Source organism: Coregonus clupeaformis, chromosome 7 (assembly GCF_020615455.1).
Source record: "Coregonus clupeaformis isolate EN_2021a chromosome 7, ASM2061545v1, whole genome shotgun sequence".
In the NCBI taxonomy this organism is placed as follows: Eukaryota; Metazoa; Chordata; class Actinopteri; order Salmoniformes; family Salmonidae; genus Coregonus; species Coregonus clupeaformis.
The window spans coordinates 4,377,567-4,395,272 of NC_059198.1; the positions used below are offsets into that span (position 1 = coordinate 4,377,567).

The 17,706-nt window shown below is 44.0% G+C and overlaps 1 protein-coding gene across 1 annotated transcript in view; it reads right to left on the reverse strand.

Moving 5' to 3' along the window:
* Positions 1–17,706, reverse strand: part of LOC121568810 (brain-specific angiogenesis inhibitor 1-associated protein 2-like protein 1) — a 65,193-nt gene that overhangs the window by 15,004 nt on the left and 32,483 nt on the right. Inside the window, exons 7-9 of the mRNA XM_041879247.2 lie at positions 2,613–2,765; positions 731–886; positions 193–328 (exon numbers count right to left, since the gene is read on the reverse strand). Coding sequence (XP_041735181.2) covers positions 193–328; positions 731–886; positions 2,613–2,765 — 445 coding nt within the window. The remainder of the gene's footprint in view (positions 1–192; positions 329–730; positions 887–2,612; positions 2,766–17,706) is intronic.

A 17,706-nucleotide genomic window follows, 5' to 3' on the forward strand; every position in this document is an offset into this window, starting at 1 on the left:
AGCAGGGAGGACATGCGAACACACACACGCATACAAACACACATAATAATAATAATAATAATATAATATGCCATTTAGCAGACGCTTTTATCCAAAGCGACTTACAGTCATGCGTGCATACATTTTTTTTGTGTATGACACACAAAAATGCACATGCACGCACGCACACACACACACACACACACACACTACCTGTGACTCTCTCAGTCTCTCTGGTGACTGAGTTTGTTGTGGGTGTGTCCTGCGTGAACATACTGGCCAATGGGCTGGTCTGAGCCTTCAGCACCGGGGCAGGGGGTGGAACTGTGTCCCGGAATATGGAGTTGCTCTGACCATAGAAAGTGGAACACAGGAAGGGGATAGTATGAGTGTTAGAATGTACAGTAGTTAGTAGTTAACCTGCCATTGGTAATGGTACATTAGTAGTTAACCTGCCATTGGTAATGGTACATTAGTAGTTAACCTGCCATTGGTAGTGGTACATTAGTAATTAACCTGCCATTGGTAGTGGTACATTAGTAATTAACCTGCCATTGGTAGTGGTACATTAGTAGTAGAGGTATTACAGGTTTTTACCATTTCATTATTATGATGAAATCAGTGACGCCATAGTGTCATCACAAGGTATCTGTGCTGTGTTCTCTCGCTCTCTCACATTGAATCAAAATTAGATATTGTAATTGATAATGGTTTTCTAATGGTTTATGAATGAGTGATTGTGCCGTCTCACCCTACTGTGTCTCTGGGAGACGGGGGAGGCCTGGGGGTTGATGGACACTGTGCTGCGGAGACCCTCGATCATAGACATCACGCTCTCGGGCACGTTGGTGGCATCGCTACACTTGTCCTGCCAGGTGGGCAGCTTCCCGTACAGCATGTCTCTGGCCTGGGGTCAGAGAAGGAACAGCAGAAGTCATAGTAGTTACTGTAGATGCTCTGAATGGGAGCCTTGGGTTTGTGATTTGGTACATGCTAGATGTTTGTATAATAAAAGTGGTACACAGATGGTGGTTATGGTACATACACTACATGACCAAAAGTATGTGGACACCTGCTTGTCGAACATCTCATTCCAAAATCATGGGCATTAATATAGAGTTGGTCCCCCCTTTGGTGCTATAACAGCCTCCACTCTTCTGGGAAGGCTTTCCACTAGATGTTGGAACATTGCTGTGGGGACTTGCTTCCATTCAGCCACAAGAGCATTGGTGAGGTCGGGCACTAATGTATGGCGATTAGTCGTGGCTTGCAGTCGGCGTTCCAATTCATCCCAAAGGTGTTCGATGGGGTTGAGGTCAGGGTTCTGTGCAGGCCAGTCAAGTTCTTCCACACCGATCTCGAAACAAACCATTTCTGTATGGACCTCGCTTTGTGCACGGGGGCATTGTCATGCTGAAACAGGAAAAGGCCTTCCCCAAACTGTTGCCACAAAGTTGGAAGCACAGAATCATGTAGAATGTCACTGTATGCTGTAGCGTTTAGATTTCCCTTCACTGGAACTAAGGGGCCTAGCCCGAACCATGAAAAACAGCCCTCCTCCACCAAACATTACAGTTGGCACTATGCATTCGGGCAGGTAGTGTTCTCCTGGCATTCGCCAAACCCAGATTCGTCTGTCGGACTGCCAGATGTTGAAGCATGATTCATCACTCCAGAGAACGCGTTTCCACTGCTCCAGAGTCCAATGACGGCGAGCTTTACAACACTCCAGTGACACTTCGCATTGTGCATGGTGATCTTAGGCTTGTGTATGGCTGCTCGGCCATGGAAACCCATTTCATGAAGCTCCCAACGAACAGTTATTGTGCTGACGTTGCTTCCAGAGGCAGTTTGGAACTCGGTAGAGAGTGTTGCAACCGAGGACAGACAATTTCTACGCGCTTCAGCACTCGGCAGTCCCGTTCTGTGAGCTTGTGTGGCCTAACACTTCGCGGCTGAGCCGTTGTTGCTTCTAGACGTTTCCACTTCACAATAACAGCACTTACAGTTGATCGGGGCAGCTCCAGCAGGGCAGAAATATGATGAACTGACTTATTGGAAAGGTGGCATCCTATGACGGTGCCACTTTGAAAGTCACTGAGCTTTACAGTAAGGCCATTCTACTGCCTATGTTTTCTATGGAGATTGGATTGCCGTGTGTTTTTATACACCTGCCAGCAACAGGTGTGCCGAATCTACTAACTTGAAGGGGTGTCCAAGTACTTTTGTATATATAGTGTACATGGAAATAGTCTGTGAGATCTGGTTCCAATTCCACCCCTAACCTCTAGCCCATATCCCCTTAAAACCCCCATAATAATATAATAATAATATGCCATTTAGCAGACGCTTTTATCCAAAGCGACTTACAGTCATGCGTGCATACATTTTTTTTTGTGTATGGGTGGTCCCGGGGATCGAACCCACTACCTTGGCGTTACAAGCGCCGTGCTCTACCAGCTGAGCTACAGAGGACCACATCTTCTTTGATGTTCACAGATTTTGATGGATTGGAATTGGAAACATGTTCAGGTTCTACTGACTGAGAACATAGCTGGGTAAGGGACCAGGGGAGGGAGCTAGGGTCTGAAATTGAACCAGGCCTATAAGGTACTGTAGCATAGGTCCTATACCTTGTCGTGAAAGGCAGCAATCTGATAGGAGAAGGTGCAGTGTTTGTCCACCAGGAAGCAGAATCGTCTCTTCTCCTCCAGCAGAGCCTCCTTGCAGCCATCGGCGATGAACTTCTGCATGTCCATCTGCCCTGACCTCAGCGTCTCCAGGCACTGCACAACACAACAGACCAATGACATGCTGTTATCTCAACTGTAATGACCAATCATACACAAATATCTTGCTGCACTGACCAATCACATGCTCTCACCTCACTTCATCTACCAATCACACATGGTCATTCACCAATCACTCACTGTATTGACCAATCACACAGTCTTATCTATCTGTAAACGCAGCCTAGGAGTATTATCTGAAAGCACATTTAAAAACTTGGCACAGGAGCTGAACAAGGTCAGTCGAAACGTTTAGTTTGTATCGCTGAACATTGAATAAAAATGTGGACAATGACACAACCTTCTTTTGTGTGTCTTATCTTCCATCACAGACATGGGCCACTCAGAGGTCAGGGTCTCTGATCTATGGTGGTGTGAATGGCTCTTCTAACTTTGTCATCTATGGCTAAGTTTATCCCTCTACTCCTTTTCACTGTGTTTCTGTGGCTGGCAACTGTCAATATTTACAATCAATAAAGGTCTATTGATTTGAATAGAAATGGAACTAAATGGGAGACCAATGAGCAAACAGCACAGTCAGTTGTGATGTAAATATTGATCCTTGCTATCCGGGATCGTTGGGACGTCCCTACCCCATTGAAGTTGAAATGTAAAATGGTAAGGGTTAAGGTTAAGGTTAGGGTTTAGTGTAGGGACGTCCCAACGATTCCGGATAGCACTAACCTGTAAATACTTGGTACAACAATGACAACAAAGACTTGTCAACAGACGTGTAAAATGGATGCCACTATGTGTTGAATGATCAAAGTAGTTTATCTACTGTAGAGTAAAGTATAATAGCTGTCTGTAACGTGTGTGCACTGGAACATATGACATTGTTGTAGATAGAGGAAATATTATAATTGGATTTATTATTGAGATTGTGTGTGCAGTTCAATAGAACTAAGACATATGCATGCTATAGGGTCCTTGATCCATATTTACATTTACATTTACATAATTTAGCAGATGCTCTTATCCAGAGCGACTTACATATCTCTTTATAGACCTTGGTATTTATCTTGATTACATTTCACATGATCATACAATGTTCCTGCAGTTCAAATCAATCTAGGTACATTAATCTGTAAGGAGAACACTGAAAAAAATGGCATTAATTAATTGAAGATTTCCATCAGTGAATGCTTGACTCAGTTGATGACATGTGACATAGCAGCCAGTTTGCAGTATGGGTCTTGGGAAGTAATTCACCCAGAAACACCTGGCATAACAACAGACCTGCACAAACCACAGGTGGCCAGAGATATTAGAGAGGCGGGCCAGGACAGTTTCAACCTGTTTTTGCTTTGTCATCATGGGGTATTGTGTGTAGATTGATAAGGGGAAAAAGTATTTAATCCATTTTAGAATAAGGCTGTAATGTAACAAAATGTGCAAAAGTCAAGGGGTCTGAATACTTTCCGAATGCACTGTATGAGTATCCTAGAGCCAACCCTGTGCAAAGTCAACCTGTTTCAATATGCTGTTTACCTACTTACGTAGCACACGCACAGTTAAAGGTGAGGGACAGACTAGGGCTGCACGAGTGCACTTGAGATCCCTATCTCGTCATCACAACACTGCAAAATCACCTTGGCAGCCGTACAGCATAGTATGTTACCCATAACAACAACACCATGTGACAACACACAATTCAATGTAATCTACCCTCCACACACTCTTTCACCAGCTTCCTGTCCCTATTGGAGCTCTTGAGTCATAGAGGAAATGGGAAAAGTCTTCCTATGCTAGTTTGTTGTGATCTACATCCAGGTACAGGACTGTATAATGAATTCAGGGTTTCATTCAGGTCAAAAGTAGTTTACTATAACTGGAATAGGGGGTCAATCTGGATTTGTGTGTATTGTTGTGTATTGTTTTTTTTTTTTTTTTTTGGGGGATGGATCAGCTTAATATTGCAGATAGATTGTATCTTCTATCAATGTAATTGTCTGCATCACTTCCAATCCCCCATGTTTATTTTTATTTTTTATATATATATTCCCCTTTATTACTTTTCAACCCCACCATCCTTTCCCTACTTGGAGTAAATTAGTGAACAACAACGCCCAGGCCTCTACTTCCGGTCTATACTTACTATCTACACCTTATGGACAGAGTTAATTTTACAATAATTCTTATTATATATATATATATATATATATATATTTATTTATTTTTTTGCTCCTGAACCTCTTCTACTCTCAACCTCTACCATCATTTTCATGATGTCCATCCGGTTTGCTTCTAAATGCCATATCTTTCTAACTGTGCTCTTTCCCAAAAGCTCCCAACATACAACCCATATACTTATTATGGACACAGTATGCTTACATTATTAGCTATCTTTGTTATTATTTGTTGTTATTTGTTATTAGTCCCATCCTTCAACTCTATTCAATACCTCCCATCTATCTGTCACGCCCTGGCTCGGGGGACTCTCGTATGTTGAGCCAGGGTGTTAGTTTCTATGTTTTTGTTGTGGGTCTAGGTTACTTATTTCTATGTTGGTCTGAGTGACTCCCAATCAGAGGCAACGAGTGTCAGCTGGTTGTCTCTGATTGGGAGCCATATTTAAACAGTCGGGTTTTCATTCGTGTTTGTGGGTTTTTGTTTCGAGTCTGTTTATGGTAACCGTGAACTGTCACGTATCGTTCGTTGTTTTGTTCGTGTTGCCTTCAGTGAGAATAAATATGTTTGCATTCAACGCTGCGCATTGGTCCACTCTGTTAGACGATCTTGACAGAAAAACCCACCTCTACTGGACCAAGCAGCGAGTCGAGGAGCCATCGCCAGGGAAATCGCTGGCAGATCTCCGTGGCAGCTTCGACTGGGTCAAGCCCATTGAGGAGCTGAGTGACGAGGGTTGGAGACAGAGGAGCGAGAGGTGGGCGAGAACGATGGAGGCCTGGCCCACGGGGAGGAGAGACCCCCAGAACATTTTTAGGGGGGGGCTCACGACGTCGGGGCAGCAGGAGGCCGCTATGGAGCGGTCCAGCGGGGTTGCAGAGGAGGCCGCCAGGTTACGGGGGCCACTGGTAGAAGAGGGGATGGAAGGTGTAGAGGCACGGCGAGAGGTACTGGGGTGTGTTACCAGTCCGGTCCGGCCCGTTCCAGATCCCGGTGTAGGGCCAGTGGTGTGTGTCCCTAGTACGGTCCGGTCTGTTCCTGCTCCCCGCACCAAGTCTGTGGTGCGTCTCGTAAGCCCGGCTCTGCCCGTTCCAGCTCTCCGCACCAGGTCTGTGGTGCGCGTCGCCAGCCCAGTCCGGCCCATTCCTGCTCCCCGCATCAAGTCTGTGGTGCGTCTCGTCAGCCCGGCTCTGCCCGTTCCTGCTCCCCGCACCAGGTCTGTGGTGCGCGTCGCCAGCCCAGTCCGGCCCATTCCTGCTCCCCGCATCAAGTCTGTGGTGCGTCTCGTCAGCCCGGCTCTGCCCGTTCCTGCTCTCCGCACCAGGTCTGTGGTGCGCGTCGCCAGCCCAGTCCGGCCCATTCCTGCTCCCAGCACCAAGTCTGTGGTGCGTTTGCGTCAGCCCTGTCCGGCCCGCTCCTGCTCCCCACACCAAGCCAGTGGTGTGCGTCGTCAGTTCAGCACGGCCCGTGCCTGTTCCCCACACCAAGCCAGTGGTGTGCGTCGTCGGTCCGGCACGGCACGTGCCTGTTCCACTGGTGCCTGGTCCGGCGCCGGTCAGATGCGTTACGCCGGAGCTAGAGCAATCCGCTCCACCAGTGTGCAGTCCAGCTCCGGTCAGCAGGACCAGACCGGACCAGGGGTACTTTGGGGGGTTAGAGAGCGAGTGGGGTTCATGCTCGGAGCCGGATCCGCCGCCTAGGCGGAGTGCCCACCCGGTCCCTCCCCTGTTGTGTTTCGTTGGCGCGGTCGGAGTCCGCGCCTTTAGGGGGGGGTACTGTCATGCCCTGGCTCGGGGGACTCTCGTATGTTGAGCCAGGGTGTTAGTTTCTATGTTTTTGTTGTGGGTCTAGGTTACTTATTTCTATGTTGGTCTGAGTGACTCCCAATCAGAGGCAACGAGTGTCAGCTGGTTGTCTCTGATTGGGAGCCATATTTAAACAGTCGGGTTTTCATTCGTGTTTGTGGGTTTTTGTTTCGAGTCTGTTTATGGTAACCGTGAACTGTCACGTATCGTTCGTTGTTTTGTTCGTGTTGCCTTCAGTGAGAATAAATATGTTTGCATTCAACGCTGCTCATTGGTCCACTCTGTTAGACGATCTTGACACTATCTCTTAACACCATCCATATAGGATTTCTATTTGCCATATATATTTCAACCGTACTGTGATGTTTTACAAAAGTTCTGAACCTTTCTATTCTCATTGCTTCTACAGATTGTGAATTAAAAATAAACATTTTTGCTAAAAGTATTATTATATTATTGATTGATTGACTATGACTTTTCAGATCACCCAGTAATGCTATCTGCAAGGTTAGTTCCAGGTAAATATTGCAATCCTTTAGCCATTCCTGGACCTGTGTCCAAAAACAAGCTACAAATGGACAGAACCAAAACAAATGATCTAATGATTCTATCTCTTCACAGCAAAATCTGCAGAGCTGGGAAGATTGTATCCCCCATATAAATAACATTCTATTGGTAGCAAGAATTTTATATAATAATTTAAATTGAAAGATTCTAATTTTTGAATCCGGTGTCGTTTTGCGTGTCAGTTCATAAACACTATGCCATGGGATCGGTACGTCAAAGATCTCTTCCCAACTATTTTGCAATCTATATGGGACGGCTGTCAATCCTTTGGTCCTTAAGTGAAACTGATATACTTTATTTATCACAGTTTTCCTTAACCAATTATGTTCTTTAATGCAAGGCCGACAGACAAGTTCCTTACTTTCTCCCCCTTCAACTTTCCTCTTCCACTTTTGCGGTAAGGCTGCAATTATTTGGTTGTAATTTTGGGTAGAGCAGACATTTCCATATGTTTTTGTTAGCTGCATGTGCGACATAACTCCACCAGTCCTACCGATGATATCATTTACGAAGATTATACCTTTTTTAAACATTCTGTCAAAAAATAAAGGTTTTTTGTCAATTAGTATATTTGAATTTAACCACAATATTTGTTGCATTATTTGTTCTGTCGTTTCTGGAGGATTAAATTGAAATTGCAACCAACTTTCTATGGCTTGTTTTAGAAATAGTGACATTTGGGAGATTATTTCCTTTTCAAATAACTGAAAGTGAGAGGTTGTAATCTGAATAAAGGGAAAAAGGCCTTTCTTGAACAGTGGGTGAGACAATCTTACTAATTTGCTTGAGAACCAGTTCGGATTTAAGTATAACTTTTGGATGACTGAAGATTTTAGTGATAGGTCTAATGCTTTAATATTTAATAATTTCTGTCCTCCGAATTCATATTCATTATATAAATATGCTCTTTTAATTTTGTCTGGCTTGCCGTTCCAAATAAAATTGAATATTTTTTTCTCATATAATTTAAAAAACTGTTTGCTAGGCGTAGGCAAGACCATAAGCAAATAGGTAAACTGGGATAATACTAAAGAGTTAATCAGGGTGATTTTTCCACAAATTGACAGGTATTTTCCTTTCCATGGTAGTAAGATCTTATCTATTTTTGCTAACTTTCTATTAAAATGTATTGAAGTGAGATCATTTATTTCCTTTGGGATATGTATTCCGAGTATATCCACATCACCATCAGACCATTTTATTGGTAAACTACATGGTAATGTAAAAATTGTATTTTTTAGTGATCCAATACGTAATATAGTACATTTGTCATAATTTGGTTTTAATCCAGAGAGGTTAGAAAATGTATCTAGATCCTCTATGAGGCTGTGGAGGGATTCTAGTTGTGGATCTAAAAGAAAACATGAATCATCTGCGTACAATGACACCTTTGTTTTTAAGCCCTGTATTTCTAATCCTCTGATATTATTATTGGATCTGATTTTAATAGCTAACATCTCGATGGCCACAATAAATAGATATGCCGATAGTGGACAACCTTGTTTCACTCCTCTTGACAGTTTAAAACTTTCTGAGAAATAGCCATTATTTACTATTTTACACCTAGGGTTACTATACATGATTTTGACCCATTTTATAAGAGATTCTCCAAAATTGAAATGCTCCAGGCATTTATATATAAATTCCAGTCGAACTTTATCAAATGCCTTTTCGAAGTCTGCTATGAATAGCAGGTCTGGTTTCCCATATTTTCCATAGTGTTCTATTGTTTCCAATACTTGCCTTATATTATCTCCAATGTATCTTCCATGTAAAAAACCTGTCTGATTAGAATGAATAATATCCGACAATACCTTTTTAATTCTATGCGCTATACATTTTGCTAGGATTTTTGCATCACAACACTGAAGTGTAAGGGGCCTCCAATTTTGTAAATGGACTGGATCTTTATATTTTCCACTTGTATCCTGTTTCAGTAATAATGAGATCAGACCTTCTTCTTGAGTGTCAGATAATCTACCATTTACATAGGAGTGGTTAAAACATGCTAATAACGGTCCTCTTAGTATATCAAAAAAGGTTTGGTATACCTCGATTGGTATGCCATCCAACCCTGGAGTTTTCCCGGACTTAAAGTCTTTAATTGTTGTGTATTGTTAGGTATTACTGCACTGTTGGAGCTAGAAACATAAGTATGTTGCTGCACCTGCGATAACATCTTCACAATATGTGTACGCGACCAATACAATTTGATTTGGTTAAAGTAGTGCACTATTTAGGGACTAAGGTGTCATTCTGGTCAAAACTTGTGCACTGTTATTCTGGCCAAAAGTAGTGCACTATATAGGAAATAGGGTTTCATATGAGATTCACCTCATGGGTGGAGTATCAGACAAGGCAAATGTATGCCCATAAAAGTACACTCAGTCACACACATGAGCACACTAACACAGTGACATGCATTCAGGATCTCTGTAAAACAAACACACAAAAAAAGACAATTTTGCTTCACAATTTCCCACCTCCTAGACTACCTCCTAGACTACCTACAAGTGAAGAGGCCCACCATTGTTTGGGTCACCTGTGTCAACACTGGCCTTTCCCATAACATCACCTCCCCCTTATCATGGGAGCCATAAGTCACCTCCCCCTTATCATGGGAGCAATAACATCACCTCCCCCTTATCATGGGAGCCATAACATCACCTCCTCCTCCTTATCATGGGGGCCATAACATAACCTCCTCCTCCTTATCATGGGAGCCATAACATCACCTCCTCCTTATCACGGGAGCCATAACATCACCTCCTCCTTATCACGGGAGCCATAACATCACCTCCTCCTCCTTATCATGGGAGCCATAACGTCACCTCCCCCTTATCATGGGAGCCATAACATCACCTCCCCCTTATCATGGGAGCCATAACATCACCTCCTCCTCCTTATCATGGGAGCAATAACATCACCTCCTCCTCCTTATCATGGGAGCCATAACATCACCTCCTCCTTATTATGGGAGCCAGTGAGACTGAGGTCATCCCTGACTGCAGCAGTGTTTAATCTGTGTGTGTGTGTGTGTGTGTGTGTATGTGTGTGTGTGGAGCTATACTACAATCATTGTCCCTCCATGTACTGAGATGAAGCCATTGATAAGGTATCATACCCAGGGATCTGAAACTCGACCTGGATAATTCAAATGTTCCTGTGTGTGTGTGTGTGTATATATATATATGTGTAAAAGCAAAACGGGTGTGAAATGTAATAAATGCAACCATCTTGGTTGACAATACATCTGTCAAGGCTAAATAATGCCTGTTGCTATGGACACATATATTTAGCTCTGTGGAAATAGGTAGGAAAGAAAGGAGAGAGAGGGAGGGAGAGCGCGGAAGAGGGAGGGAGCGCAAAGAGAGAGAGAGAGAGGGAGCGGGTGGGAGCGTAAAGCGAGAGAGAGAGAGAGAGAGAGAGGGGGGAGGGAGGGAGAGCAAAGAGAGAGAGAGCGGGAGAGGGAGGGAGAGCAAAGAGAGTGATAGAGAGCGAGAGAGAGAGCAAAGAGAGAGAGAGAGAGCGGGAGAGGGAGGGAGAGCAAAGAGAGCAAGAGAGAGAGAGAGAGCAAAGAGAGAGAGAGAGAGAGAGGTGGGGTGGGGGTGGGGCGGGGTCAGGTAAATTACCAGTGTAATTCTTGAATCATTGGTCAATGAGGAGACAATTCCCAGGAAGTGTTTAGTTGTACTGGTGAGTCATCTATAGCTAAGCCCCTGTGTCTCAGCCCAGACGTCAGGCCGTCTGTCTGTCTGCTCCAGAGAATGACTGGCATACACACAGAACGACTCTCAGATCACTAGGGAGTCTGACTCAGAACACTGATCCCTCAGAAGCCTGAACAGACAGAAAAACAGGGAGATAGGCCACATGGAGAGAGAGAGAAAGAGAGAGAGAGAGAGAGAGAGAGAGAGAGAGAGAGAGAGAGAGAGAGAGAGAGAGAGAGAGAGAGAGAGAGAGAGAGAGAGAGAGAGAGAGAGAGAGAGAGAGAGAGAGAGAGAGAGAGAGAGAGAGAGAGAGAGAGAGAGCGAGAGGGATGCTGGAGGAGGTTGATCTGATAAATAGATCCTTAGGTGAACTCTCCATATTCTCCTAGTTGGGATTTAGCATGTCTTCAGTGGCATCTTGAAGTGGACTTCAGTCCTTGAGAGAGATTAATATTGTTATTCAAGATACAAGAGCATAGCTGTGTCATTACAGCGGTACTATCTTTTTTATTTATTTTTACCTTTATTTAACTAGGCAAGTCAGTTAAGAACAAATTCTTATTTACAATGACGGCCTACACCGGCCAAACCCGGACGACGCTGGGCCAATTGTGCGCCACCCTATGGGACTCCCAATCACGGCCGGTTGTGATACAGCCTGGAATCGAACCAGGGGGTCTGTAGTGACGCCTCAAGCACTGAGATGCAGTGCCTTAGACCGCTGCGCCACTCGGTACTATCTATTGAGAAGACTGACATGGCTATGGGCTCTGTCTATGGGCTCGGTCTATGGGCTCGGTCTATTGGCTCGGTCTATGGGCTCGGTCTATTGGCTCGGTCTATTGGCTCGGTCTATTGGCTCGGTCTATGGGCTCCGGTTAAAAGTAGTGCACTAGATAAGGAATAGGATGCCTTTCGGGACGTAACCATCAACACTGATGTGATGACTATTAAATATGAAGCTGCTGTACATTCTATCTAGCGACAGAAAACAATTCAATATGAAAATGAACTATAGGCCTAAATACTGACTTAATACAGTGATTGAGCCCATTGTCCTCTCTGTCTCATTCTCCTCCTGTTTTCTCTGTGGCTTCCTGTAACCCTACCTCCATCTGTGACTGTAACACAGCTCTGCTCTGTGTGTGTTGTGTGTTGTGTGCGTGTGTGTTTGTTGCATGTTGTGTGTGTGTGCGTGTAGGTCTCTGAGCCTGGGTGCAGTCTGTTGACAGTCTTGTGAACCGACCAGGGATCTGACTCTGACTCTGTCAACAGTTGTCCTGTTATATTAGAGCTGGCCCAGGACCAGATTCTGGGGTTCTACTCTCATGGTCACTGTTGCATAGACCTACTGTAGCCTGCTCCCAGATTAGTATGTACTTTAGCTAAGACAACTCATCTGAATATTGTTATCATGCCGTTCATGTATCTGTACTACATATGCATCAGACAATGTGTTTTAACCATCTGTCCGATGAGTTGGTTAAAGCACATACCTGAGACCAGGGCCCATATTCACATAGTAGGAGTCTCATAGTAGGAAACTAGGGTCTAGTTTTGGTATTTTAAATCACAATGAATCTGATTATATATGGACAGGGGGGACCTGATCCTAGATCAGCACTCCTACTTTGAGTGCTTTGTGAATACAGGAAAAGGCTAGTTTCTTCTTACAGCTGCTGTGCCCCAGCTGGGGTAGAGTGTGTGGAGTGCCCCAGAGTCTGGTGAGAGGACCAAGCTAGCGTGTGGAGCGCCCCAGAGTCTGGTGAGAGACTAGGACCAGGCTAGCGTGTGGAGCGCCCCAGAGTCTGGTGAGAGACTAGGACCAGGCTAGCGTGTGGAGCGCCCCAGAGTCTGGTGAGAGACTAGGACCAGGCTAGCGTGTGGAGCGCCCCAGAGTCTGGTGAGAGAGACTAGAACCAGGCTAGCGTGTGGAGAGTCTGGTGAGAGAGACTAGAACCAGGCTAGCGTGTGGAGCGCCCCAGAGTCTGGTGAGAGACTAGAACCAGGCTAGCGTGTGGAGCGCCCCAGAGTCTGGTGAGAGACTAGGACCAGGCTAGCGTGTGGAGCGCCCCAGAGTCTGGTGAGAGAGACTAGGACCAGGCTAGCAGACCTTGATTCTGCTGAACTACAGTATAGTGCCATGTCATCTCTCTCAATGTTGGGTCTTGTAATATACAATATATGATTCATGTTAAGTTTGTATTAATAATTTATAGTCTAAGAAGTTTTATAAAATATTCATTTTGGCCTTTACTACTAAAGCCCATAGAAACGCATTGAATAACACATTCATAAATGGCAAAAAGTACAGTAAAAAAAATAAATAATAAAAAACAAGGTTTTGACGTGTCTGTCGTAAAAAATAAATATGTACTTTTTTTTTATTTTTTTTTGTACACATATTCAACCCCTTTTTTGGGGTAGGCACAAAACTATCTTCATACTTCCATTAGTTTTTCAAATCCGGTACCGGTTACCTTCAGATGATTCCTGTAACACCATCGTGTTCATGAGAATCTCCCCTTTCCACAGTGGGGTCCCATTAGTAGCCCAAACGGTTTGGACGCTACGAAACAGAAGTTGGCACATCAACGGTACTGACTTCAGATGAGTCTCCTGACACTTGTGGGGGTCGTAGAGCAAAACAGAGAACACCATCGTGTTCGTGAGAGTTTCCTTTCCATAGATTGGTTGTAATAGTTTGTAGGTCAAACCGTTCGGACGCTACAGACATTTTTGTGTGAAGACCGATTTTTGGGATGTGTCATCATGGTCTGACAAACACCGCTCTAGCTCTGCCACCTTTCATCGTAGATGTGGTAGTGCGACACTGGCGGAAGCGGTGGATTGAGATGCATCCAATGCAAGATATCTCTAGCTTAAAATGACGGATTTTGATGGGGATGTTTTTGTTATGTAGCATAGATTGAAGCACCAGTGCGTCAATCGACTCTAGGGGTTACACAGTACTTTCACTTTACCTCAGAATGTATACTAATGACTGTTCATAACTCCTCTCAATTTGGGGCTCTCATCCTTATCGGCAGCAGACAGTCACAGAGTTGTGACTAAAGCAGTAGCAGTGCGTGGGTAAAATCACTGGGGAATCCAAGCCAGAAAAAAAAGCCATATTACAACATATGTGTTGTGATAATTGTGTTGTTTGCTCTATAACCTGTTAGTTCATATGCCTTGACACTGTAAAATATAGGCCTAAGGCCAAGACAATAAGAAGACACAGTGGCAGAATAAATTCAAACACACCTTTGTTTCATCACAAAACCGGAGAGCAACATCTGTCCGGTGAAGTCCACAAAGCATATTGCATGTAACTAACAGTTACATGACCTACAGCATGGTCAAGCAAGTTAATGTTTCCGACATTTTCGGACTACTAAACAATTATTGATTTAGAACCATGGAGAGTTACTGCAAGTCGAAAAAACAGGAGATGCCTCCACTATTCCAGCACCATTTCAACTTCAACATCATCAAATCACCTCTGCTTAGTCTAATGCAGTGACAACTAAAAGATACCAAAAACTATTTAGTCCATTCAACGTAAGCTAAATATGAAGTGGCTGTCCATGGTTCTGATTTGTGTGTGTGTGTGTGCGCATTCGTGCAAGTAGAAAAAACATGTTGATAAACCTTACTTGTAGAGAAACGCCAATGCCATCTTCCACTCTTTCAGGTTGACGAAACGGTCTATGACTCTGTCATACAGTACACGCTTTTATTTTTTGTTGTCCTAGGCTACCTGGCTAAAATGCTTGTTCGCTAGCCTAACTTCCTTTCAAATCAAATCAAATCAACTTTTATTTGCTGCGTGCGCCGAATACAACAACCTTACAGTGAAATGCTTACTTACAAGCCCTTAACCAACAATACAGTGAAATGTTTCCTTACAAGCCCTTAACCAACAATGCAGTTTTAAGAAAAATAAGTGTTAAGTAAAAAATAGATAAGTAAAAAATTGAGGTAATATGCACATGTGGGTAGAGTTAAAGTGACTATGCATAGACAACGTCATGGACAACGTTAGCTAGTTTACATTAGCCTTCTACATCTAGCTAGCTGCATGTTGAACTTCCATAATCTCAGTCCAGGGGCTGTCACGGTTTCGGCCGAGGCTGCTCCTCCTCCTGGTTCGGGCAGGCTTCGGCGGTCGTCGTCCCCGGAGTACTAGCTGCCACCGATCTATGTTTCATGTTCGTTTGGTTTTGTCTTGATGTTGTACACCTGTGTCTTGTTAGTCCTCGTTAGTGTCCTATTTAGTTCTCGTTGTGTGTGTTTGTCTTTGTGTGTGATTGCTCTTCTGTTTTGTGTTGGAGCTACGTACTTCCCTCCAGTGTTTTGGAGAGGTTTTTCGCACATGTTAGTGCGCCGTTTGTTTGACGCCTGTGTGCGCCGTTATTTCGCCTTCGGGCTTATTGTGCTTATTTTCTACGTGAATATTGCACTAAAGTCTTTTGGACTGAGCTTCTGCGTCCTGCGCTTGATTCATGCACCACACCCACCTTCAGCACCCCTTGACAGGGGCAAAATGTATTTTATGGTTGGATCAGAATCGCCGTTATAAGATGCAATAATTCAAGTTGTTTTTATCGATGACGTACAGTGGGGAATAAAAGTATTTAGTCAGCCACCAATTGTGCAAGTTCTCCCACTTAAAAAGATGAGAGAGGCCTGTAATTTTCATCATAGGTACACGTCAACTATGACAGACAAATTGAGAGAAAAAAAATCCAGAAAATCACATTGTAGGATTTTTTATGAATTTATTTGCAAATTATGGTGGAAAATAAGTATTTGGTCACCTACAAACAAGCAAGATTTCTGGCTCTCACAGACCTGTAACTTCTTCTTTAAGAGGCTCCTCTGTCCTCCACTCGTTACCTGTATTAATGGCACCTGTTTGAACTTGTTATCAGTATAAAAGACAACTGTCCACAACCTCAAACAGTCACACTCCAAACTCCACTATGGCCAAGACCAAAGAGCTGTCAAAGGACACCAGAAACAAAATTGTAGACCTGCACCAGGCTGGGAAGACTGAATCTGCAATAGGTAAGCAGCTTGGTTTGAAGAAATCAACTGTGGGAGCAATTATTAGGAAATGGAAGACATACAAGACCACTGATAATCTCCCTCGATCTGGGGCTCCACGCAAGATCTCACCCCGTGGGGTCAAAATGATCACAAGAACGGTGAGCAAAAATCCCAGAACCACACGGGGGGACCTAGTGAATGACCTGCAGAGAGCTGGGACCAAAGTAACAAAGCCTACCATCAGTAACACAATACGCCGCCAGGGACTCAAATCCTGCAGTGCCAGACGTGTCCCCCTGCTTTTTTTGGTAAAAACTCAACTCGTCGTGTTTGGAGGACAAAGAATGCTGAGTTGCATCCAAAGAACACCATACCTACTGTGAAGCATGGGGGTGGAAACATCATGCTTTGGGGCTGTTTTTCTGCAAAGGGACCAGGACGACTGATCCGTGTAAAGGAAAGAATGAATGGGGCCATGTATCGTGAGATTTTGAGTGAAAACCTCATTCCATCAGCAAGGGCATTGAAGATGAAACATGGCTGGGTCTTTCAGCATGACAATGATCCCAAACACACCGCCCGGGCAATGAAGGAGTGGCTTCGTAAGAAGCATTTCAAGGTCCTGGAGTGGCCTAGCCAGTCTCCAGATCTCAACCCCATAGAAAATCTTTGGAGGGGAGTTGAAAGTCCGTGTTGCCCAGCGACAGCCCCAAAACATCACTGCTCTAGAGGAGATCTGCATGGAGGAATGGGCCAAAATACCAGCAACAGTGTGTGAAAACCTTGTGAAGACTTACAAAAAACGTTTGACCTGTGTCATTGCCAACAAAGGGTATATAACAAAGTATTGAGAAACTTTTGTTATTGACCAAATACTTATTTTCCACCATAATTTGCAAATAAATTCATAAAAAATCCTACGATGTGATTTTCTGGATTTTTTTTTCTCATTTTGTCTGTCATAGTTGACGTGTACCTATGATGAAAATGACAGGCCTCTCTCATCTTTTTAAGTGGGAGAACTTGCACAATTGGTGGCTGACTAAATACTTTTTTCCCCCACTGTATTTCTCTGTGATAGAAGTGAAGCCAAATCCAAACTGGCTTCCCGTTACACTTTTTCTGGGTGCGCCAGGACCATTCACAGTTGAGCTCACTCAGTTTAGCTCAACGCTGATTGGCTATTATTTTATACTTTTTTATCAAGGGAGGCCAAATGCTCACTGGCTTACATTCAATGCTATGGGCGGCAACAATGTCATACTCTTTTTGACCAGACAGCATCAGGTAGATGGGCTACACATACAGAGACAGAGGGGCGCTGTTTCGCTCTCCGGTGAGATACATTCAGCCTCTTCCGAATTGAAGGAAAATTATGAAAACACAGAGAGAGAAAATATACATTATTTGATGTTTCTTTCTTTTTTTCTTAGTAAATTTTTTAAACTTGGCATCCATGAATACACACCACTGGACTAAAGAGGTTTTTCTTTCTTTGTCTCAGTCTCAAGCGGCGTGTGTGTGTGTGTGTGTGTGTGTGTGTGTGTGTGTATGACAGTGTGTGTGTAGGAGGCACCAACTGGATCTTCCAGTATAACAGCATGCGTGTGTGTTGGTGGGGGGAGGGAGGAGGCACAGTACAGAGAGGTTGATTAATGGAACTATCCAGAA